The 25829-nt window shown below is 38.6% G+C and overlaps 1 protein-coding gene across 4 annotated transcripts in view; it reads left to right on the forward strand.

Annotated features, from left to right (window-relative positions):
• Positions 1–25512, forward strand: part of TMEM39A (transmembrane protein 39A) — a 31371-nt gene extending 5859 nt beyond the window's left edge. The window contains exons 3-9 of one of the 4 annotated variants that reach the window (XR_009351123.1): positions 2556–2778; positions 8706–8789; positions 13676–13830; positions 18465–18813; positions 19598–19785; positions 20649–20829; positions 21711–21831. Coding sequence is in view for 3 of the 4 variants with exons in the window: in XM_059163996.1 (XP_059019979.1) it covers positions 2556–2778; positions 8706–8789; positions 13676–13830; positions 18465–18813; positions 19598–19785; positions 21711–21831; positions 25032–25265 (1354 nt within the window). In the remaining variant the exon portion in view is untranslated. Of the gene's footprint in view, positions 1–2555; positions 2779–8705; positions 8790–13675; positions 13831–18464; positions 18814–19597; positions 19786–20648; positions 21832–25031 lie in introns of those variants that run through there. The other 3 variants (XM_059163996.1, XM_059163999.1, XM_059163997.1) reach the window with 3 other exon arrangements.
• The last annotated feature ends 317 nt before the right edge of the window (positions 25513–25829 follow it).

Raw genomic sequence — 25829 nt, forward strand, 5'->3', positions numbered from 1 at the left:
TTCTGCTCAGCGGGGGGGCCTGCTTCCCCCGCCCCGCCTCTCTGCCTACTTGTGATCTCTGTCAAATAAATAAGTAAAATCTTAAAAAAAAAAAAAAGAATTTTCAGTTTGTCCTAGAGTTGCTCTTGACCTTATAATTTTCATAAGAATTTTGTATTTCCTTATCTTGTGATTAACTAGGGAGAGGGAATACATTGGCTGTTGGCATTAATCCCTTATATTCAGGTCTACTGACTTGTATGACTCCATAGAGCACCTTTTAGGTTGTATTCTATGTGAGTGATAGCTCCTGGAGTTGTGTAATAGCCCATGTCCCAGAACACAGGAGAACACAGAAGTTCAGAACACAGTAGTTCACAATCAACTCCCTGGTAAGCTTGGTCTATTGGAATAATCTTTGGAAATGAGAGGAAGAAATTTGTGTAGTTTTTTTCCCCACCCTCTCCCTACCCATCCCTCTTCCCTTCCAGCTCTTCTGAGATTCTGCCATGGTATTCTTTTTTTTTTTTTTTTTTTTTTTAAAGTAGGCTTCTTGCCCAGCATGGAGCCCCACATAGGGTTTGAACTCACAACCTGAGATCAAGACCTGAGCTGAGATCAAGAGTTAGTCCCACAACCAACTGAGCCACCCAGGCACCCCTCTGTCGTGCTATTCTTAACTGTTCAGAATGAGCAGAGTTTATATTCCCATAATCACTTAAAGTACTATATATTTCACATACTAATGCTACAATTCTATATTTGGAAATCTTAGAGTAGAAAGATAACGTGGATATTGTTCCTTCTCTTGAATCTTCTTTGGAAATATCCAAACCAAGCCTCTTTTCCTTGTTCTGAAACAATAATAGACCCTTAATAGCTGTAACTATTCCCAGGTCTATAAACAATGGGAAAGTTCATTCCCTATCCACCCCTGTTTTATCATTTTAGGTAGCCCAGCTATTTCTGACCTATATAAAAAAGCATCGAAGAGGGCACCTGGGTGGCTCAGCTGGTTAAGCAACTGTCTTCGGCTTGGGTCATGATCCTGGAGTTCAGGGATCGAGTCCCGCATCGGGCTCCCTGCTCGGCGGGGAGTCTGCTTCTCCCTCTGACCTTCTTCCCTCTCATGTTCTCTCTCTGTCACTCTGTCAAATAAATAAATAAAATATATATAAAAAAAAAAAAGCATGGAAGAAAGAACAGCTAGAAAATGGGGAGTAAAATCTCTATATTTTAATTTGTATTTTAAGAGATTTCTCTTTCATGACTACATTGGTCTGCTGTCTTCTCAACATAAAGGTATATTTGTGAATTGAACTAGGAAAAGTATAGTCTCTGTCCTTAAGATTATGATCTGATAAAAAAATAGATATATACAAGGAATTTTGTGACAGTAATAAAAAGTTTAATAATAAAGGCATAATTTAGGTATAGTGCGGGCACAGGAGTAAGGTGAATTGGTTTGGATTGATTCAGTAAGCTTCATGAAGGATATGCTTGATCATTTAAAAAGTCTTAATAGATTTCATTAGTAAATTTGTAAGTGAGGGGTTAAGGAAGGTGGTTTTGAGTGGTATTGCTGGGAAAAGTCATAGCATGTAGAAAACAATAGCATATATATTCACAGATAGCAAATAGCATGGATATTCTATAAATTGTATATGGAGGGGTGGCAAGAGATGGGACTAATCTGTTAAACAGAGAGCCTCATAGGACATACTAAAAATTTGGATGTTATCCTGGTGGCGCTAGAGAGTTATTTAAGGGTTTTAGGCAAGACAATAGCACTATTAGTTTCACTTTAGATCTCTGAAGGCAGTTTGGAGAATTTGATGGAGTTAATTTTAGGGAGATTACTTCAGTAGTTTAGGTGGAAAATGGTAACTACTTGAACTAAGGCAGTGGTTTTAGAGAGGAAGGTGCACTGTGGAAGAAGCTTTACAAAGTGGAATATTTAAGGTCTAGCGAGTCATTGGATATGAAGAGGCAGAGGAAAGTTCTAATAATGACTCCCAGGTTTCGGATTTTGGTGGCTACTGAGTGGGCCATGAACTAGCGTCAGGATTATAGGAGGAGGAACACAGCAGTGTCCAGTGGACACCTTGATAACATGGATCTGAAACTCAGATTTTAGTTTTCAGCCTGTTAAAGATAATGGAAGCTGTGTCCACATCTTTGATCACTGAGAGAATGTGTGTAGAGGGAGAAGACAAGAGCAGGAGTTCCTAGGATACAGTCTTGAGTGAAGGCCATTACTTAAGTGTTAAGTGGAGAAAGAAGCAGGGCCCTTTATGCTCTATAACACTGAAAGATTATCACCATTTGAGGGGCGCCTGGGTGGCTCAGTGGTTTGGGCTGCTGCCTTCGGCTCAGGTCATGATCTCAGGGTCCTGGGATCAAGCCCCTCATCGGGCTCTCTGCTCCCCAGGAAGCCTGCTTCCCTCTCTCTCTCTCTCTCTCTCTGCCTGCCTCTCTGCCTACTTGTGATCTCTGTCTGTCAAATAAATAAATAAAATCTTAAAAAAAAAAAAAAAGATTATCACCATTTGAGTTAACAATAGTTTCTCTTTCAGGAATGGTAGTGCTATTGGCCTTCCGGTCCCACCTATCACAGCCTTAATCACCCCTGGTCCTGTTCGTCATTGCCAAATTCCTGATTTGCCTGTGGATGGAAGCCTGCTCTTTGAATTTCTCTTTTTCATCTACCTGCTGGTTGCTCTGTTTATTCAATACATCAATATCTATAAAACAGTGTGGTGGTATCCTTATAATCATCCTGCTTCTTGTACTTCACTGGTAAGTCTTACTAGGCCTTTAACTTCTGTATGTTACTTAACCAGGAAACTAGTTGGAAAGCCTGTGGGTACAAATTACTTTTGTTAATAATTTTTCTTCTAAAAAAAAGTTTTTCAGTTAAACCATGGATTACTTTCAGAACTGTAATCTCATAAGATTATTAAAATATAAATATCTGGAAAGGTAAAATATAAATGAAAATGCAGAAAACCTTTAAATAATTTATCATATTATCACGAGTTTTGATGTTTAGCTTTCTTTGCACTATATTAAATTTGTTGGACTTAAGGTGCTAATATGACTAAATTCCAGGAAATATACCCTTTTAATGGCTATCTTAGGATAATGGTTGCTTCTATAACAAATAAACCCAGAATTGTATGATGTACCAGACACATAATAGTCTGAGATAGTTGTTTTTGTTTGCAGGAGTAGCACGCTTCCATGTGGTCAATCAGGGGACCCAGTCTGATGGAGACTGCCGTCTTCTAGTATGTGGCCTCCAAGTTGACTGTGGCCCACTTCATTTGGCTAGAAAGGGGCAAGAGCATAGGGAAGTATAAAGGAGAGTTTCTTTTTTTTTTTTTTTTAAAGATTTTATTTATTTATTTGACAGAGAGAGATCACAAGTAGGCAGAGAGGCAGGCAGAGAGAGAGAGAGAGGGAAGCAGGCTCCCTGCTGTGCAGAGAGCCCGACGCGGGACTCGATCCCAGGACCCTGAGATCATGATCTGAGCCGAAGGCAGTGGCTTAACCCACGGAGCCACCCAGGCGCCCCTAAAGGAGAGTTTCTTATGGCCAGGCTCACACATGTTCACTCTTAACTACAGGGAGACTGGAGACTGTAATTCTTTCATATGATTTATTGTTACTATGAATAAGATTGGGCTCTGTTACAAAAATAAAATTGAGACAAGGACTAGATGTCTTTGCTGAAATACATCAAAATATATTGTAGGTTTCTTCTACCCTCTTTCCATTTATTTAGGAGAGCTGAGATAGTCTTGATGCAGAGACGTTCTCCATAGATGGGTATGTAAAATAACGAGTAAGAGCACTCTGGGTACTTTGTAGGTGGATGGTTGGCAGTGGCAGATTTGGATGGAAATACGCTCTAGGAAATTGAAGACTGTTGTGCTGGGTAGTTTGTATGTGTGTTTGGGGCTTATCAATGATTAGAAAACGTCCTTGGCCTGATGAACATAGGAATCAAATGTGGGCCAAAATCTTCAAAATAATATGGGAAAGGAATAAGCATTAAAAAAAAAAAGTACTCATATTACTTGGTTGTTTCTGGAAATAACTATTAAGTATTTTCTTTCCATATTGACGATGTACCTACTTAACACCAAGTAAAGAGAATTTTGGTTTCTTTATTTAAGAATTCTAATGATTGGGTGCAGCTTGCTGTCTTGAGCTCACCTGCTCTCATATATCAAGAGTGTACTTTAAAATTTAACAAACTTTCCCTCTTGTGTTACTCAAAAACTGTAATGATTCAATGTCGTATTGTGTGTTTTGTTTTTTTTTTTTAAAGATTTTATTTATTTATTTGACAGACAGATCACAAGTAGGCAGAAAGGCAGGCAGAGAGAGAGAGAGGAGGAAGCAGGCTCCCTGCTGAGCAGAGATCCCGATACGGGGCTCGATTCCAGGATGCTGGGATCTTGACCTGAGCCGAAGGCAGAGGCTTTAACCCACTGAGCCACCCAGGCACCCCATTGTTTGTGTTTCTTTTTTTTAATGGTCTTTTTTTCCTGGATTATTAATTTATGAGTGTAGGAACTGTATTTCATCTATTCTTCTGGTGTTGTAAAATGAGGAGGCTGGATTAGATGATTTTTAAGGCTTCTTCCAGTCATGTAGCTCTATACGTAAATTTCTCACTATCTTAACAATGGCATTGGCAAAACATTAAAGTAATCGCTTTTTTTTGCAAGTATTATCTCATTTACTCCTTCTTTTAAAACAGGTAGGTACAAAAAAAACACAAACTAACCAGAAGACTGGTATTACTGTCCCATCTTATAAATTAGAATATGAGACCTAGAGATCACAAAACTTATTCAAAATCACATAGTGACAAAGTGAGTATTGTCACTCCCTGCAATGCTGTATTTCCTATTACTTATTCTGTGTTTAGTCCATAAGTACTTTTCGGTAGGTCATTATTTAGTTTTCACTTCGACATTCCATGGAAACCTCAGTTTTTGAATTTTCAGGCTAATCAAAGAGCTCTTCTGTCAGTCAACCATTTCTGACAAGAGTTCTTTTAAAAGTCCCCTACAAATGTTGCCTTGCAAGGGGGCCGGTGCTCCTGTCATAATCAGGAAGCTGCTGCTAGAGCTGCCGAGTCCAAAATTAATGCTTCCTTTCCTCTGACTCATACCACCAAACATGGGTGCCTTTTACCCTGTCCCTCTCCCCATTTCACTCAGTTCTGAATTCAGGCTTTATGTAACACTCAAGGTTGGCAGAAACTAAGTCAAATCTAGAACTTGAGTTGCAAGAAAGTCTGGAGATGAAGTTTTTCATTTTCTGGTCTGTGCAATAGCAGAAGGCACACTTGAAGCAGGTTATCCTGTAGACTGGCTCACTTATCTGCTACATATGGTCCTAGCTCACACAGACCTTAGCGTTTAATTGTGAAACTAAGAGTAACATCTGTGAAATAGCAAATATGATAAGATTTTAGCCCATCAGTCTGAAAGGGGTCTGAATCAGTAAGCTGTTCAAAGATTAATGGACCGCCAGAGACCTAGTTACTTCCTGTCACTGAAGGTATTCAAACATGGGAGATGGCTATGTACCTGGGATGCTCTAGAAGGGACTTAGATCTAAACTAGTGGTCTAAATTTTGTTCATTATGTATGTCTGACTCAGAAATTGATCAGATTTATATATTGGGTTTTTCTTTTTCCATTTCAAGATCTTAATAATTATCAAAAAGAAAATGTGGACCCCCGAATATGTAAAGTATCATTATAGCCATCAGGCAGTTAACTGAATGAGTCTTAACCCTAAGAAACATAAAAGCTAGAAGTAGTATATTAAATTATTCAGAATATCAGAACTGGAGGGTGATTAATCAAATATTCTGGTTTATAGAGTTAATCATAAGCAGATTACCAGTTTTCAGTGATGGAGCACAGAACAAAATTTACTTAACAATTAAGATACATTAGGCGCTTAAATCTTTTGATAAAAAATGTCTTAGATGGACTGGTGATACATAAATAAGACCCTCAAACATTAGGTATGAAGTAGGGGGGTCTAGTGAATTTGCTTGCATTATTTTGGAGGAGTGAGGTGAACCAGAAGTCTCAAAGCTTAAAAGGGGATAAATATTAGAATCCAAAACACTTAGAGAAAGAGAAAAGGAAGTGATCTGAGGTAAGCCTTTCTCTTGATATTCTGGCTACTCTACCTTTAAAATGTATCCCAGATCGGGCCACTCCCATAGCCCTTTCTGCTGACCCTGTTCAGTCCATCTTCATTTCTTACTTGCATTAAAAGCAGTAGCCTCCTAACTGATCTTGCCCTGCTACAGTATATTCTCCACACAGCAATCACTGTGATTGTTTTAAAATAGAACCTGGCACTCTTTGCATAGAACACTTCCATGACTTCTCATTAGGAAAAAATATAAACTTAATCTTTTGTTATTCATTACATCATTTCAGCCGTCTTACTGATTTTCAGACACACCAGGCATATGTCTTCCTGTCTTAGGGCCTTTGTGATTCCTTTTCCCTCTGCCTGGGGCTCTCTGCGTTCAGATCTTGTCATGGGTGTTACTTTTTCTGCCATCAGCCCAAATGCCACAATCTAGAGATGTCCTCCATAACCAACAATTTAAACTGGCTCTGCAACTCCCTTTCCAGTTACTATTCATCACTCTCGTATTTCTTGCCAGTAGTTGTTACTAGGTAAAATGCTTTTGCTTGTCAGCTTGTTTGTCGTTGACTTTACACTTAAATTTATTAAAGATACGGCTTTAGTTGTTGTAACAGGACGGCTAAAACAGAGTAGAACCTTATTTCCTGATTTTTTTTTTACCTTATTTCCTGATTAGATAAAAACCAGTCATGTGATATGCCAGCGTGGCAACTCTTTGTTTCCATTGCTCTGCCACTCTCGACATGCTTCTTCCAAACCATGGTCCGAGATAGCTGTACCAACTCTTGTCAGCACATCTGGCCAGCAGGAAGGAGGAAAGGAGAAAGATAGCTCCTTCCTTTAAGGGCATGACTTGGAAGTTGTATATATCCTTTCCCCTCACATCCCTTAGCTACAAGTAGTTTTGCAAGGGAGGCAAGGAAATGAAGCTCTAGTTAGCAAGGAGTCAGTGTCCAGTTAAATTCTACTATGATGGCAGAAAAGACAAATAGAAATCCTTGCCATCCCCTTTCCCTTTCACACCACAGTAAAAAATAAGATCCAGGAGAGCAGGAAGCTTGTGTGTCATTCTTTAGCACTGTATCCTCAGTATCAAGAAGAGTACCTTGCACGCATTGTGGGTGCCCCCTACTTACTTACTGAATGAATTGAGAAGTTGAGCTTTTGAGTCTGGAAGGAGGACTCTGGAAACCTAAAGAACTTTTGACCAGCAAAATGAAAATACATCCCCATTCTGTTTGTTGCTAATGTGCTTATTATTGTGCTTATTATTTATATACGCTTAGAGCTAGAGTTCTGATTACCGATAGATGCTGATTGAACTTAGAAGGAACCATATGCAGCATCTAGGTAATGCTATCATTTCTTAGGAAGAAAAGATCAAATAGAAGACACGTTTTTGTTGTGTTTTTTTTCTAAGATTATATTTATTTATTTTTGTGAGAGAGCACAAGCACACAAGCTGTGGGGAGGGGCGGAGGGAGAAGCAAACTCCCCCTGAGCAGGGAGCCTGATCCCAGGACCCTGGGATCATGACCTGAGCAGAAGGCAAACGTTTAACCAACTGAGCCACCAAGGCACCCAACACATTTTTTAAAATCAAGTTAAGAAAGACTAAATTGAAGGTAATTGACATGTCAGCCCGTAGGGAGTTTAGGTTAGTAGATACCCAGTTAGATTAACATAAGCTTGCATAGAGATACCAAAAATAGGAACTCCTGAACGCTGGGAGTCCCATCTGTCCATTTTATTTGACACTCATTATAAATATGGCATTTTAAATAAATTACTTTTTCTTTTTAAAGATTTTTATTTATTTAAGAGAGAGCCCAAGCAGGGGGTGGAGAGAGGGAGAAGCAGGCTCCCTGATGAGCGGAGAGCCTGACCCAGGGCTCAATCCCGGTACCCAGGGATCATGATCTGAGCCGAAGGCAGCCACTTAACTGACTGAGCCACCCAGGGACCCCTTAAATTTTTCTTTTTTTTTTTTTTTTTTTAATATTTTATTTATTTATTTGACACAGAGAGAGAGAGAGAGATCACAAGTGGGCAGATAGTCAGGCAGAGAGAGGGGGGAGGCAGGCTTCCCTCAGAGCAGAGAGCGTGATATGGGGCTCAATCCCAGGACCCCGAGATCATGACCTGGGCCGAAGGCAGAGGCTTAACCCACTGAGCCACCCAGGCGCCCTAACCCTTAAATTATTCTTGCCATAATTCTGCAGGCTATCACTCTTTAACCCAAAGCTGTAGTCTTCCTTTCAACACTATAAACTTTCAAAAAAGAGGGGAGTATATTCCAGATAATTTAAAATAGTATTTGAAAAATTAAAGCAATCTTTGGTGAAAGGAGAAGTAAAATTAGGTAGAAAGTAGAAGGTAGGTAGTCTCTCTAAGATCTCGCAGATTCTTGTGGTCTATACATACAAGGTGATGTAAGGAAGCTCTTCTGAGGGGCAAACCTTTTGATGTAGTAGTTCCAGCTAGATATCCATATTTCTTTCTGATGCAGTGATTTGTTTCTTTTACAGAATTTTCATCTCATTGATTACCACCTGGCAGCATTCATCACAGTGATGCTTGCAAGGAGGCTGGTGTGGGCCCTCATCTCAGAGGTAACAGCTTATTCACTATAATTTATCACTTGTAGCTAGAGGTTAGTTACTAGAATGGATTCAAGCTGAGTATGTCAAGTGCCCAAAAATAATTTGAAAATAATTACAAATAATTTCTTTACTTCCACATGAGCTATGCTAGTTTTTTTGTTTTTGTTTTTTTTAAAGATTGTATTTATTTATTAGAGCACAATTTGGGGAGAGGGGCCAAGGGAGAAAGACAAGCAGACTTTCCACTGAGCAATCCCAGTACCCTGAAATCATGACCGAGCCAAAGTCAGATGCTTAACCAACTGAGCCAGTGGCCCCATGTGCTAGTTCTTTTTAAAAGATTTTCCAACAATATATTTAAAACTCATTGTGCTAGAATTCAAGAAAAATGTTAGAAATCTTAAAAAAAAAAAAAAGTTAGAAATCTCGTTTGATAGGAGCTTATTTCTAGATTCCATGTTCTTCTGTATAACTTTTCTAATTTTATTACTTACAGTAAAAATAGAAGGAATTTTAAGTAACTTGATATGAAGAGTTATATATAAGTGAACAGTTGCATCTAAAACTTTGTTTCAGGTAATTACTTGATATTATATACCATTTGTGGAGTTTCTAGAAAGAGACATTTGTTTGAGTTTATTAAAACTTGGGAGTTTTAAAATGAAATCAAATTTGTACAAGACTAATCTTGAAGATTAGAATCAGTGGGCAGTAGAGGAAAGACTTGGGCCATTAATACAATCTTTTTTAAAATTAAATGTTGACAGAACTGGCCTTTGGTAAGATTCTTTAATATATTTGTAAACTCCATTGGAGAAGGTAAATGTGTTCTCTTAGGATTTTATTATCTTATGTCCTATAAATTATTATAAAAACAAAAACAAAAATGTTAACTTAGCTAGAGTGTCTAACAATTTTAATCTTGGAGTTTATAATTCAGTGTATAATTTTAAATTAATAGTTACTATAATCACGAATAACTGAGAGCCAACTTTTTTTCCTTCTAAAACATGCATGAAAGTATTTGTGTCTGTAAGCCCTAATTTTTAGGAACCTTATTTCTTGTGAGCACAGAGTAATTGCATGTATTAAGTCATAATCTGAGAGCCATTTGAAGTTAACTGAAAAACACTGGTAGTTGAATTACCTGTTTTTCACAAAGGGAAAGGCTATCTAAAATTTTTTCTCCTCGGAGACACCTGGGTGGCTTAGTCAGTTAAGTGTTTGCCTTCTGTAAAGATCATAATCCCAGGGTCCTCGGATGAAGTCCCGCAAGGGGCTTCTTGCTCAGTGTGGAACATGCTTCTCCCTCTGCCTCCTGTTCCCCCTGGTTGTGCTCTCTCTCGACAAATAAATAAATAAAATCTTAAAAAAAAACAAACAAAAAAACAAAACTTTTCTCCCAAGTTTGCTATATTTAGGTCATGAAAATAGGTGCTTACTTTGGATATATTACATTGTGTTCTTTTTTTAGAGGAACTCAGTGGAGTTTTATGCTTTTGTATGTGAAAACGGGCAGCATTTTTTTTTTTATCTTTGAATTACTTAGAAATGGTACTTGTATATGCCAAATTAGTATGTCCAGCTAATGTGTAAATCCTTTATAACTGCGGTTTCTACCTTGGTGATCCAAAGATTATAACTTTATGTACCCTGTTGCTTTCTTTCGCTAATGGCTTAATAGTAGTTTAACAGTTTTTGCATGACCTTAGTTGGAGAGTAATTAGCTGTTTTCTAAAGAAACCTGTAATTCTTGGGTGCCTGGGTGGCTCGGTTGGTTAAACGTCTGCCTTCGGCTCTGGTCATAATCCTGGAGCCCTGGGATCGAGTCCCACATCAGGCTCCCTGCTTGGCAGGGATCTGCCTCTCCTGCTGAGCACTCTCTCTCATTCTCTCTTTCTCTCTTTCAAATGAATAAAAGAAAAAAAAAAACTTTAAGAAAAAGAAACCTGTAATTCTTACTGAGAACAAAATACTTAAGCTAAATTTAAACAGACTTCTGGTCAATGACTGAAGTCTCTGTACCTTAAAGTCCATGAGAAGAACGTTTAAATAATTATGGGGTATCTATATTATGGAACAGCATGAAGCCATTAAAAAGATGAAATTGTACTGACCACTAAAATATTAAGTAAAAAAAAAATATATATATATATACATATATATGTGTATATATAAAACAATGTTTAAAATAAGGTGGGTAGAAGGAATAAGATACATTTGTTTATATATGAATAAATTATCTCTAGAAGGACATACAAACTAATAACAAGCTGCCTAGTTATGGCTGGGAACAGGACCAGAAGGTGGGAAATTTAGTACAAACACTATTACACATTTTTTATTTTGAGCATTTGTGACTATATTACCTATTCAGAAGTTAAAAATAGCCGTATAGTGATTCTTTTCTAAAAAAAGCTAAATTAGATGGTAAGACCCATCCTAAATCATCTTTCCTTCCTTTCATTAAAAAATTTGTCTTTTGGGGTTTTTTGGGGGGAAGGGGCTTATATATCATAGAAAGGATCCTTACCCTGAGAAAGACCAATCATTTTTAAGGAGAAGCTGGAGGTAATTAATAAAAATGCTGAATACTATTCCAGGAGGAATACCTCCAACTATATAAGACTGTTTATTCACCACCAGGCCATTTCTAGTTCTTGACTTGCTCCACAAGACCAGAAAGTTACTCAGCTATTCTTGCAACCTGAGGCAACTCCTATTTTATTTTATTTTATTTTATTTTTAAAGATTTTATTTATTTATTTGAGAGAGAGAGAGCACACAAGCGGGGACGAAAGGGAGAAGCATCACAGGGAGCCAGATGCAGGACTCAATCGCAGGACCCTGGGACCATGACCTGAGCCAAAGGCAAGATGCTCAACAGACTGAGCCACTCAGGCATCCTTGCAACTTCCTTTTTAAAAAACTTGTTCTAAGTAGGAAGGTAGTACATTTTATTTAAATAAATAAATTAATTAATTAAAGAAAAACCCTAAAATATAAAGCGGGAAAAAATTTAAATTACAACTTCATTATTGAAAGGGCCATATTTTGGTATATTTGATATATAAATATTTATTTAAATATAAACCATACTTTAACATTACTATTAGGATTATTTTTCTACTCCTTACCTGGCTCATTTTTGCTTATTCTTTAATCCCAGCTAAAATACCACTTCCTCAGAAAGGCTTCCCTAGATTGGGGTCTTTTATTACTTGCTTTCCCTTACAGCCTGCTTTTTTCCTGTAGCACTTACCACAATTGTAAAAATAATTATTTGTGTAAATATAAGTTTAATATTTGTTTTGTTATTTGGGCAGCCTCATAAAGACAGAGTTCTTAGTTACTACTATGTCCCTAGGACCTGATATAGTATCTGCCGTACATAGCATAATGGTTAAGAGCTTGGGCTCTGAAACAAGACAAAAGTGACAAATACATCCAGGCTCTGCTACTGTGGTGACACTGGGCAGAACAGCCTTTTTATTTTGAAAATGGAGGCCGTGAGGACACCTGGGTGGCTCAGTCGGTTAAGCGTATGCCTTCAGCTCAGGTCGTGATCCTAGGGGCCTGGGATTGAGCCTTGCATCAGGCTCCCTGCTCAGTAGAGAGCCTGCCTGCTTCTCCTTTTTACTCCGCCACTCCTCCTACTGTGCACAGTCTGTCAAATAAATAAATAAAATCTCTTAAAAAAGGAAAGAAAATGGAGGCGATAGAGTAATTCCAAGCCACTTAAATGCCTTCCTTAGGCTTTGACAGGTAAGGTACATTGGCATGAGGTATATATCAGGGGAGTGATAAACAATTATTTGCCATACTGTTACTGAGAACAATTTGAACCTTCTCTATGGTGTTAATTCAACTGCTTCTTTGCATTTATAAATAACTATATAAGTGCATATATATTATATATGCTATGTAGTATATTGAGTAAATTAAGAAATGAATAGATGAAGGACCTGAAAAGTTCCTTATCCCCTCCCATTGCTATTGACCCTACATAATTTTTTCCCCTTTCTACGTTCTGACGCTGCTGTTTTGAGGTTGTAGGAATCTGCCATTTTCCCCTGTATTTTGCTCATTCTCTTCCTAGTTCATTCTGAAAGGAAATAACATTGCAGAGCTTCATGTTTAGACAAGTATGCTTTCTTACTATATTTAATCTGTCTTTAAAATGTGGGATTAAGGAAAAATATTTGAATAGCTGTCATACAAAGTAGTGGAAGTGATTGTCCATTATTTCCATGTTTGCAAAAGTCAAAAGAGAAGCTTTTATTTATATAGGGATTTGTCAGAGAAGATCTGATTATTTTTTGAAGGTTCAGTAATTCATTAAATATTAATTCAGCAAATAGATTGGGGGGAGGATTCCAAGGAAAATGGGACATTGTTGCTACTATTGAGGTTATTGTAGTTCAGTCCAAAGTCAGATAAATTAATGGTTCAATACCTTTACAAAAAAATTACCTGGTGGATTATTAAAATATAGGTTCCATGACTTAACAGTTTTGTTCCTTGTATCTCGTAAGGGAAGGCAGTAGGCATTTTTAGATTCAGTAAGCAGCCCAAGTAATTTTGATGAATGTGGTCCATGGGTCATACTTTGAAACCCCAGTGTAAATAAATTAGACAATGTCATAAGAACTTAAGCGAGGTCTGTATGAGACACTGGGAATACAAGGAGGAACCAACAAACTGCCTGGAAGAATCTGAATCTTTAAAAATAAGGAAGATAAGTGGGATGGGGCAGTTTTTTTCTTCTTTCCTCCCCCCCCCCCTTCCCTTTTATTTGAAGGGGGCAGATTTCCACTAAATCTAATTCCTTGAATCGCATTGCTTTTGAATAAGGCCATTTAAAAATGTTCCTTTTGGTGCTTCCAAACTTTCAGGCCACTAAGGCGGGTGCAGCATCTATGATTCACTACATGGTTCTGATATCAGCTCGCTTGGTGCTACTCACTTTATGTGGATGGGTACTTTGTTGGACCCTCGTCAATCTCTTCCGGAGCCACTCAGTCCTCAATCTCCTTTTCCTTGGCTACCCGTGAGTACTCCAGTTTTACCATTTTACCTGTAAGTTTTTAAAGAAATTATTTGGGTCAAGCAAACAATACTACAAAAGTGAGGAAGATGAAATTCATAGAAGCCAAAAAAAAAAAGCTCAGAAAATTAGAAAAAATCAGTGGGTAGGAGGGTGACTTGTAATTTATTTTCTACACTAGGCTCTACAGTTGGGGCAGCAGGGATAACTCAGGACTGTCCCAGGAAAACTGGAGAAGTATGGTTATTCTACCAATGGTGAATATCTTAAATGGCTCTCTTCATCAAATGAAGTGCCCAAGTGCTGCCTACATTGGCAGTGCATAGTTGTATCTTATTATACACATGGGCTTTTAAACTCTTCTGCATAGTTTAACTTGTATACTTTGGGCTAATACTTTCTTCATTGGATGTTAGTAGGTAGCTACCATTTATTGCTGTTATATGCTAGGTGCTGGGCTAGGTGTTTATAAACATCACCTCATGAAATCATCCCCATAACCCAGGAGGCTGACATAACAGTTCCAAAGTACTAGTAGCTTTAAAAATTAGAAGTTTATTTCTTTCTTCTGTAAAGTATGTGTGTAAATCATCTTGGAGAGCTGTGGCAGCTAGCTTCCATGGTCTTGGGACCCAGGCTCCTGCTATCTTTTTTGGTCCACTCCTCTGTAGCAGTATAGAGTATAAGGGAAGGCAGAAATTTGTCTTTAGCAGAACAGCTGTACCTCAACTAAAAATTCTGTTGCAGTGGAAGAGCAGGAGAACAGTGGCTCTTGGCAGACAGTTAGCAGGCTTCGCCACAGGTAAAGAGAGATTAAGAGATTAAAAATCTTTCCTGTGGTCAGATAATTAGAAAGACTTGGGTCTTTGTGATTCTGGAGTTCTTGTTTGCACCATTCCGCCTTAATCAGTAGTTCTCAAAGTGTGGTTCCCAGAAGTGCAACATCAGCATCACCTGGAATCTTTTTGGAAATAGAAATTCTCAGAATCCACCCCAAATCTACTGAAACAGAAACTCCAGAAGTAGGACCTAGCAATTTGTCTTTTAACAGGCCTTCCATATGATTTTGATGCTTTCTCAAGTTTTGAGAATCATTGCTTTGTGTAAGCATGGGTTTTAAGTAGTTACATGGCCTAAAGTCAAGGCATAATGGGCAGGGATGGCAGGAAGAGTCTTTCTATTGGTTGTCCTATGGTAGGTCTAATTATACTGTTTGCTTATTTATTTTTGCAATTATATTGTTTAATTATTTAAGGTGATCATCAATTCAGTTCATTTGTATTACCCTTTTCCCTACAAAATGAACTCTATATTATAAACATCATTTTCCATGATTCATATTTATTATAAGGTATATATTTTACATCAGTTGTCTCTGTATTTCTAGATTAATATTTCAGTTTCTTTAACTTCAGGTGATTTCATTGTTCTGTTTCTGAACAACAGCTGGTTGAATCAGGTTTAACTATATTTGACTTGAAAGGCTAAATATGGACATATCAAGGAATATTTTGGCCAGGTTTAAAAGGATTACCATGTCAAAATGACTAGCCAACTTTTTCATTTCAGTTGAGGAATGTAAAGAAGCTTACTTATTTTTTTTTATATATATATATATTTTTTTTTTTTAAAGACTTTATTTATTTATTTATTTGACAGAGAGAGATCACAGTAGACAGAGAGGCAGGCAGAGAGAGAGAGAGGGAAGCAGGCTCCCTGCTGAGCAGAGAGCCCGATGCGGGACTCGATCCCAGGACCCTGAGATCATGACCTGAGCCGAAGGCAGCGGCTTAACCACTGAGCCACCCAGGCACCCACTTACTTATTTTTTAAGGCTCTCCACACCCCTGTAAAACAATGAAATAAGCATGTAATTTAAACAGATTTTATATTTAAATATATTTGCCTTCTTCACTTTTTAAAGTTGTATAATCTTTTATCTAACTTAAATTTTAAAAATAAGTGTAAGAAGTTTTACTAGACAATGGCAGTAACTACATCTTTATTTTCTTATTTATTCATAGGTTAAAAAAGTGACTCTTTACTGCTTTTGTTTTTGTTTTTGTTTTTGTTTTTTAAACTTGATTCTCAGCTAGCTTCTCACTTTAGGGTAGGTTAGTCCAATGACTAATTTTGTAGCTCTTATATTATCTTAAATCTATACATTGCTTTCTGTAACCTCTGCTGTTACATTCTAAACTTCCATCTGGTCTTCTGGTAATCCATTCTTGCCTTCTTCCTTTCCATTTTTTTTTTCTTAAATATTTTATTTATTTTATAAGTAGGCAGAGAGGCACGCAGAGAGAGAGAGAGAGAGAGGAGGAAGCAGGCTCTCTGCTGAGCAGAGAGAGAGAGAGGAGGAAGCAGGCTCTCTGCTGAGCAGAGAGCCCGATGCGGGACTAGATCCCAGGACCTTGAGATCATGACCTGAGTCGAAGGCAGAGGCTTTAACCCACCCAGGCGCCCCTCCATTTTTTATTACAGCTGTAATGCTTTTCAGAATGGAAGTTGAATTATGTCACTAACCCTCTTTAAAATTCTTTAATGAATCATTTCCTTTATCCCCCTTTACCTTATGGAGCCTCCAAAGTCTAAGCCTTTGATGCTGCCCTTCTAGTTTCTCTCATTCTACACTGTATCAGTTAATCCATTGCTATATAATGCTATAACAAACAGCTACAAACCCGTGGTAGCATTCCACAATATTTATTTATTGTACATATGTTGGAGTCAGCTGGAAGTCAAGCAGCTCCCCTGGTCTTAGCTGAGTTCACTCACACTTGAAATTGATCAAATGGCATGAAAGCAAGCCCCAGAGTGCAAGCCCGTTTCAGGCTTCTGATCACATCATGCTTGCTGACATTCCATGGGCCAGAACAGGTTGCATTGTTGAGCCATCGTAGGGCTAGGGCAGGGTCACTTCACACACAGAATGAGGGCTGTGCATTAAGACTATAGGAAGGGTTAAGAAATGGGGCCATTGTTGCAACTGCCACACACCCTAGCCTCTCGTGTCACCTCTACATGTGCAGCTTGTGTTTCAGCAATATTGACAGGTTTCTCTGGCCTTCACGGTTTTGCACATGTGTGAGTTCTGCCTGTTGCTTCTTCATTTACTCCTTCCCACACTACTACTCCAGCACAAATTCACAGTGGATTGCGGAGCTGCTAGCCATCCTCCCTTAGTCATAACAAGCTTGCTTTCTTCCTCCGTAGAAAACTATGAATAGGTGAATTTGTTAATTTTTTTTTTTAAGATTTTATTTATTTAGTCAGAGAGAGAGAGCGAGAGTGAGCACAGGCAGACAGAGTGGCAGGCAGAGTCAGAGGGAGAAGCAGGCTCCCCACGGAGCAAGGAGCCCGATGTGGGACTCGATCCCAGGACGCCGGGATCATGACCTGAGCCGAAGGCAGCTGCTCAACCAACTGAGCCACCCAGGCGTCCCTGTTAATATTTTTATAAAATATATAACTATATAGGGAATCTTTTATTTGCTGTTTTTCATATCTGAATTTATGCCAGTGAAATGACCATTTTATTTATAATACATAAGTCACAATGTGGACATTACTTAATGAGGACTGGGGAAAGTATTTTAAAAAGTTTTAAGGAACCAAGGTTGAAATAACTATAAGAAGTTATGAAAAGTCTCAAAAATATTAAGTCCTTTGACCAACTTAGTCTACTTGTAGAAATTTATTTATTATACATCTAGAATTTTTTTTCATTAATCCATCAGATATTTTTTAAGAGTGTAGTATATTTCAGCCACAATTCTAGACATCAGGGATATTGCAGTGAATTAAGCAGACCCAAATCTCTGGTACACAGAACTTAGATTATAGTAAGGGGAAGATAGACCAAATAAACAAACAAACAAGCAAAAAAACCACCCAAATTAAAAACCTGAAAAATATGTAAAATACATGTAGGGGTAAGATCTCTGAAGAAAAATAACCAGGCAGGGGGAACTTAGGAGTGCCTGTAGGATTGGGGTGGGTAATGTAGCGGGGAGGCAGGGGGAGCCCCTCACTAAGAAGGGGAAATTGGAAGTGAAGGGCATACCATTTGAAAATTACCAGATACACACAAAGATCATGTAGGATTATATCCCTACATTCATATTTATGGTAATGCAAAGTAGGAAACCACCTAAGTTTCCAACAAGAGAGAAGTGGATAAATTAGAGTGCATCTGTATGAGAATTATAGTATCTTTAAAAATTGTTATAGAAAAAATATGTAATGATATGAAAAAATGCTCAAAATAGATACCTATATATAAACACACTCAAAGTTATAAAACAGTTTATACTGTATGTGACTAAACATAGAAGTATGAACTCTGTGCACCCAGTTGTAAAAATTATAAAAGTCTTCATTTTTTGGTATTTTCTGTTTTGTCATTGTGATTTCTGTAGTCTTCTATTGTTCTACTGTATAGTAGAATGTATATTGCCTTTGTGGGAAGAAATTCAAGAACTTCCCTGATGATGAATTTACTGTCAACAGAGTCCCTGTTCTGTTACGTTCATCCTTGTGAATCATGACTGTTTTACTAACATAGTTATGTTAGATCTAGATTTGATCATAGGTGGCATCTGTGGTCTTATTTTCATATTTACCGTCTTCTGCAGGTTTGGTGTTTATGTTCCTCTCTGCTGTTTCCACCAAGATAGTAGAGCTCATCTTCTTCTCACAGACTATAACTACATGGTTCAGCATCAGGCGGTAGAAGAAAGTGCCTCAACTGTGGGTGGCTTGGCCAAATCCAAAGACTTCCTCTCCTTATTGCTGGAGTCTCTGAAAGAACAGTTTAATAATGCCACGCCCATCCCCACGCACAGCTGCCCCCTCTCTCCAGACCTCATTCGCAATGAAGTGGAATGTCTGAAAGCGGATTTCAACCACAGAATCAAGGAAGTTCTTTTCAACTCCCTCTTCAGTGCCTACTATGTTGCATTTCTCCCCCTGTGTTTTGTGAAGGTAAGTGGTTTCTTGTATGTGCTTCCTCGACTTGTGTGTGAATGACATAAACTGGGTATTTCTTATTTAATCCCCCTTTTCTCTGTCTCCCCTTTGGCAGCCTGGATGGTGGAGTTCGGCTGCATCTGGAGTGCACTAATACCGCTCCTGGTTGGCGGATAGGTATTTCCATATATGTGATGCACCCGTGGTGGTCCCCTCTTTTTTTTTCTTTCTTTTTTAAAGTTTTTTTTTTTTTTTCCAGTTTCTGGGGAAAATAAAGTTTGTGTTTATTCTAGAATCAGTATGTATAGTAGCCTAAGAGGATTGAGGTTTTAATACAATTCAGCCTACTCTAGTTGATCTTAACATGGTTAATCAGGAGTTTCCTTGGATTTAATCTAACCTTTATCTAAATTTCAATTTACTTCAGTGGAAAAGAAAAATGGTCTGAATGTCACTTGGGCCCAAAATCTTTTGGGACATTTTAGTGCCCTTTCTTCACCCATTGAGAAGCACATCTGCAGCTGGAATGGTCATTTACAGAGGGCACTCACCTCTTCTAGAAAGGAAGCACTTAAAATATAATTGCCTCTCCCTCCCATCCCTAATTCATACAGCCAGAAAGTCAGGTTGCAGGATTTTGGAGGACTCTGCTCTTGAACTTTCTGCACGGACAGCAGGACAACCATTGCATGTGTGACTCAGTGTGGCGTTTGCCTGCAGGGCGTACGTACGCGCAGCCGTCCCTCCCTTCTTGCTGAACAGTGCGCGGATCATTTCTCCCTCTTCTGATCTCTTCCAGAGTACCCAGTACTATGACATGCGCTGGTCATGTGAGCACCTCATTATGGTGTGGATCAATGCTTTTGTCATGCTCACCACACAACTGCTGCCGTCTAAATACTGTGATTTGCTACATAAATCAGCCGCTCACCTGGGCAAGTGGCAGAAGCTTGAACATGGGTCCTACAGCAATGCTCCACAGCACATGTGAGTAGCCTAGAGGGTAAAACCATATAACACCTTCTACATGCTGCTGATCATGTTTATTTGCTTTGTATGTCATTCTTGTTCTTGGCTTTGAACATTTGATTTTTAGTTTTTTGTCTACATGGAAGCTTGTCATCACTCTAAACTGAACACAGAAGACATTAACCCATTCCCACCACCATCCCCAGTCCCTCCTTAAATGCCTCCTACCTTTCAGCTGCCCAGTCACCCTGGAGTGTGAATTTGTTTCCCAAGCTGTAATAATGGAGTTTTCTTTCAGTTTTAACCCTTTGCCCAAATTCACAGAGTCATGATATATTTTTAATTCTCTTTGGAAGACTGTAAGATTCATCTTCTCCTAATTGCCACAGCTAAATAGTTGCTAGCTAATCCTCTCACACTCAGGCAGCTAGAATTTGCTTCTCTCATCTCTTCTTTCTAATAAATGCAAATTTGTTCTAATAATTTTCCTTGCTTGCATTTCTTATTATCTTTTTTCTTAAACATGCTAATGAATGTTTCCCTGCTTTTCCCATATTTAAATGAAAGCTGTCCCTAATTGAGTTCATTCTGAGTGTTCCTCTCATCGTGTCCCCTTATCAGTCATTTCTCTGCATGGTCCCTGTGATCCCAAATGGTTAACTTTAGAACCTTTTTGTTCCTCTCACTCTTTCCCTTCACCATACCTTCCTTTCAGACCTGGACCATCTTCATCTTCCTCCCTTTTATAATTGGAACATTTCACAAATTTCATCACCTAGAAATTCTTTCCTAATGAAGTGGGACAGATTGAGGGGACTTTCTTTTCCCCTCTCCCCCCTCAGAGTCCTCCCTTCAATTATCTGCCTTGATGTCTGATACAGATTAGCACAGGCCTTCAAGCCCAGGAACTGAAAGAGATTGGGCCAGGCTGAAAAGAAACCCGACTGTGGGCAAAGGACAAATTTCAATAAAAATTGAAAATACAATCCACAGTACTAGTACTGTACATCTTCAGGCTCCTGATGGCACATGGCCATGAGGTGTATCATCACTTTAATGCTGGTAAGTGTGAGCAAGGCCGACGGAACATTTTCTGAACTGGGAAAACTTCAGGGTGCTAGACTTTTTTCTTTTTTTTGTTTTTGTTTTTGTTTTTTTGTTTGTTTAACATATCTAAAATGTTGTCCCAGTTCTTACCCTAGGAAACTAACCTTTCCAAAATCAGGAAGAGATGAATTAACTTAGATTTTTTTAAAAACTTAACTTGAAGATCCCCATCCCTGCCCCAACTCCATTACATTGGTGCTGGAAACAATGAAGCTTCTTCCGTAACTTCTTTTTCCTAGAGAAACTTCTATAAAAATAAACCAGGAAAGCGGTAAAAAGTAAAATCTGTGTGTCAGTACCTTGTGTGTCTCTCTTCTGTATAGCTTCACGCATATAGGAGGCATTTGAAATATGTGACAGACTGATTTTCTATAGCTTTTTGGGATTAATTCTGCAGTAAATATCATGCTGATTTGACAATATGTTCATTTGTCCATTACTTTCACTACAGTCTACTTTCTGTTCTTGTTTATTCTCTCTAGCATTTCCATCAATAGATTTTGCTCACTTGGGGTTGAGATGACAGTCCATCTGATTACACTCGGTTTTCTGGCTCATAGTTGCCTTACACATTAATTTCTGCTCAATCTCCTGAGCCTCATAAGTCCTTTGACACAGAGTTCATTGTATCACTTTGCAGCCTCTCTACTGTACAGCAATGAAGTTATGATAACAAAGCCTTCCTGACTCTTTCCTGTTTGTGCAGTGTATCCTCAGAATTCAGGCAGATGAAGCCTTGCATACTTAATTCCTTCTTAGAAATGTAGTGGGCCTTGCCATACTCTGTCTTATTTGTAATTGCCAACATGCTAACATTGCATTTCTTTCTCCCTTAGTTGGTCAGAAAATACAATATGGCCTCAAGGGGTGCTGGTGCGACACAGCAGATGCTTGTATAGAGCCATGGGGCCTTACAACGTGGCAGTGCCTTCAGACGTATCCCATGCCCGCTTTTATGCAAGTACCACTTATTTCTTTTCAAACATAAACTTAGTGGTAAGTGTCAGGAGGCCACTATGTGTGTAAGCACCTAGCACAGTGTGTAGCACATGGTAATTACTATCACTCTAATACTGGCCCTAGTCTTTTGAAAATGTGGGTTTTTGTTTGTTTGTTGTTTGGTTTTTTTTGTTTGTTTTAAGATTTTATGTATTTATTTGAGAGAGAGAGAGCAAAAGAGCATAAGCAGGGGGAGCGGGAGAGGAAGAGGGAGAAGCAGGCTCCCCGCAGAGCAGGGAGCCCGATGTGGGACTCAATCCCAGGAACCTGGGATCATGACCTGAGCTGAAGACAGACACTTAACCATCTGAGCCACCCAGGCACCCTGGAAATGTGTTCTGAAAAGCAGTTTGAAGATCAATACCATTGTCCCAACTGCAACAGCTTCAAGTCATATTGGGATTTGTTGTGTCTAATATTACCTGGATGGAACAAGTAGGCAGTTATTTAAGACTTCCCTTTTTCATCTTACAATTTTTATTTGTAATAGTTTGGTTTATCCTTATGTTGTGTTTATGTGTCCTTAAGTGATATTTAATATAGTAATAATGTAATGAGTTTGGGTGTTTGGGTTTTTTGTTTTGTTTTGTTTTGTTTTTGTATTTGTCCCATGTATTACCTCCTTAAAGTACCTTGACTTCTCTTTTGAAAGGAAGACAAATGCCATGATCTCTGGCCTTTTACCTTTTCCTGGATTAAAAGGAGAAAGGAGGAAGCAGTAGACATCCATTAAACCCAGCTTCTATCCCATTTGAATGTATGCCTTGGATTATGTCTATTGCTCTTTCAGTTTTCCTGGAAATTCTGACACTAGAGGCAGGAGTATTTATTTATCTGGGAAAGGCTAGCTAGCTGATCAGTGGCAGTGGGGAAAAGACGGTGCATGCAGGGGACTGTTCATTGTGCGGTGCATTGCCTTTGAATAGAGATTATAGTCTAAAAAAGAATTGGAAATCTTTTTTTGAGATACTTGAATCTCATTCTCCCTCCCTCCCAGTTCCTTGTGAGGGTACACAGGCTTTCTGGTTCTGCAGGTGTTTATTGCTAAGGGCCTTTCACTCAAATACTAGGAACTTCACATCGGGGCTGGATGCTTGTAAATACAGTTGGGCCAGGGCTGGGGGCCGGGGGAGGCGGTTGGTAGCAGAGGACAAGGTGGGGCTGTGAGGAGCATGGGGCAAGTACAAGGCCCTTGAATGAGGAATCTAGGGAGGAGCGGACTCAAGTCACAACCACAGAAGGATTTGGTTTCTACATAGATTAGTTAATTCAGTCAGCTTTATTCCATAGGCCATTAATGACTTCTTTTGGCCGTAGTAAAAGAAACCTATAATAAGATATTCTTCTGGAGTTTTCTGCTTGGAAAATAAGTATTTTTCTTGCTAGTATGTTGGATAGCTGAAGAGTCAGGTGAAATCCAAAGAATAAGGATTAAGGAAATTAATTTATTATTGATTTTGCATGACCAAACAGGTAAATCAGTGCTTCTCAAAGTGGTCCTTGGGCCACTTACATATAAATCACCTGGCTCACTCTTTAATTCAGGGTCCCAACCCCAGACTTCTGAATCAGAATGTCTGAAGGATTCCAGGAATTTGCAGCATTTACCTATCTGGAAATGATTCTTAGGCATACTGAAGTTTTGAGAACACTCATTTAAAATGTGCCGACTGCCTATAGCTATTAGAAGTTAAAACCCTTCCTCACCTTTCTACTCATTCAGTTTGTAGCTTACTGGCACATTTAATTTTAATTGTTAATAGGTTAAACATTTTCTTCCTCTCAGAGAAAGACCTGAAGAACCTGGCTACCTTTCAGAGCTGTCATGATGGTTTGGCTTTATTCTCACATTTGAACTTTGAGGTCCAAATTAGTTTATTTAGATCTGATATAGTACCGTTGCCACAGTTTGCAATTTATTGCCTCTATCTTTCTATTCATAATATGTTTTTATTAGTAAACCAGGATTTAACCTCTTAGAGTGAAGAATTTGGTGGAATGAAAACAGTGAGCAGCCCTGTTTTTAGCCAGACTCTAATTCTTTTTTTTTTTTTTTTTAAAGATTTTATTTATTTATTTGACAGAGAGAAATTACAAGTACACTGAGAGGCAGGCAGAGAGAGAGAGAAGGAAGCAGGCTCCCTGCTGAGCAGAGAGCCCGATGCGGGACTCGATCCCAGGACCCTGAGATCATGACCCGAGCCGAAGGCAGCGGCTTAACCCACTGAGCCACCCAGGCGCCCCAAGCCAGACTCTAATTCTGACTAATTTTTCCTTCCTTCCTCATTGTCCTGTCTGTGCACCCTACTTCTCAATATCCAGAAAAAAAACCCAGCAGAAATATATGGTGTAGAGGATTTTAGTCAGTAATGATGGTAGGTAAATGGTTTAAGGGAAAATTAAGAAATATTGTTTTGATACTTCAGCTTATAAGACTTCCCCTCCCCTCAGACTTGTCTAGTGTTTATGTCTTAGACCAGCACACAAACTAACAATGATTTTTACTTTTTAAAATCATTCATTTTAAATGGCTTTAAGTACCTATATAATTATCTTCAGTTTTTGCCTCTTGACTTGCAAAATCTAAAATATTTCCTAGTCAGTCCTTTATCTAGCCCTTGTCTTAGATAAATGTGCTTTTGATTATCTCAAATAAAATATATACCCAAGATAAGATAGAATTTAAGAAAAATGTTTAGAGGCAGTTCTTTTAGGTGTGATCCTTTTTCCTATCTCAGGACATTTTTTTTTTTTTAAAGATTTTATTTGTTTATTTGACAGACAGAGATCACAAGTAGGCAGAGAGAGAGAGGAGGAAGCAGGCTCCCTGCTGAGCAGAGAGCCCGATGCGGGGCTTGATCCCAGGACCCTGGGATCATGACCTGAGCCGAAGGCAGAGGCTTTAACCCACTGAGCCACCCAGGCGCCCCTCTCAGGACATTTTGAAATAAAATTTATTTCATTATTCATTGAGCAAAAAGGAAAAGGTTTGGGTCTCTACAGCAAGAAATAGCCTGATTGATGTTCAGTAAGCAGATCTATATGTTATGGCACATAGGAACCTCTAAATACGAAATTATTTTAGGAGAAAAATGTGAGAATAACTGTAGTCTTTACTTTTTAATGAAATAATATTTTGCCTTTCATCTTCCTTACAGTTCCTATTTCATCGTCCATTAAGGCTGTTAAATCTGCTTATCCTTATTGAGGGCAGTGTCGTCTTCTACCAGCTCTATTCCTTGCTGCGGTCGGAGAAGTGGAACCACACACTTTCCATGGCTCTCATCCTCTTCTGCAACTACTATGTTTTATTTAAACTTCTCCGGGACAGAATAGTATTAGGCAGGGCATACTCCTACCCACTCAACAGTTATGAACTCAAGGCAAACTAAGCTGCCTCTCAACAATGAGGGAGAACTCAGATAAAAATATTTTCATACGTTCTATTTTTTTCTTGCGATTTTTATAAATATTTAAGATATTTTATATTTTGTATACTATTATGTTTTGAAAGGTGGGAAGGGTAAGGGATATTAAATGTATCCACAAACAAGGTGATGTGATCTTTCATGTGTTAGTACATTTGAATAATAACACAGGATGAGAGGTGTGCCTCTCCAGTAAAGAGATTGATTTGTTCGTATGGCTCTGGAATAACTCATTCATTTACAACATCTCCTGTATCACTTTACACCGTACCTTCGGTATGTCTATTTTTCCAGTCCTCTCAATATCTTTAGTCCTCAGTTGGCCTTCCTGCTACAGAAACGGAGATCAGTGGAGTTGCCTGACAGCACCTATTCTCTTTCTCTCTGGCTGGCTAACAGTATTGGAATACTTGGGGCAAAGCGTGGCTTATGGTCCTGGCTGGGACTCTCTCTTTTGCATCATGGGAGGAAAACTCAGCATTTAGTTCTGCCCAATGACATTCAAAAGTACTTACGAATAAGGTGCTA

This window comes from Mustela lutreola, chromosome 2 (assembly GCF_030435805.1).
Source record: "Mustela lutreola isolate mMusLut2 chromosome 2, mMusLut2.pri, whole genome shotgun sequence".
NCBI classification, from domain to species: domain Eukaryota; kingdom Metazoa; phylum Chordata; class Mammalia; order Carnivora; family Mustelidae; genus Mustela; species Mustela lutreola.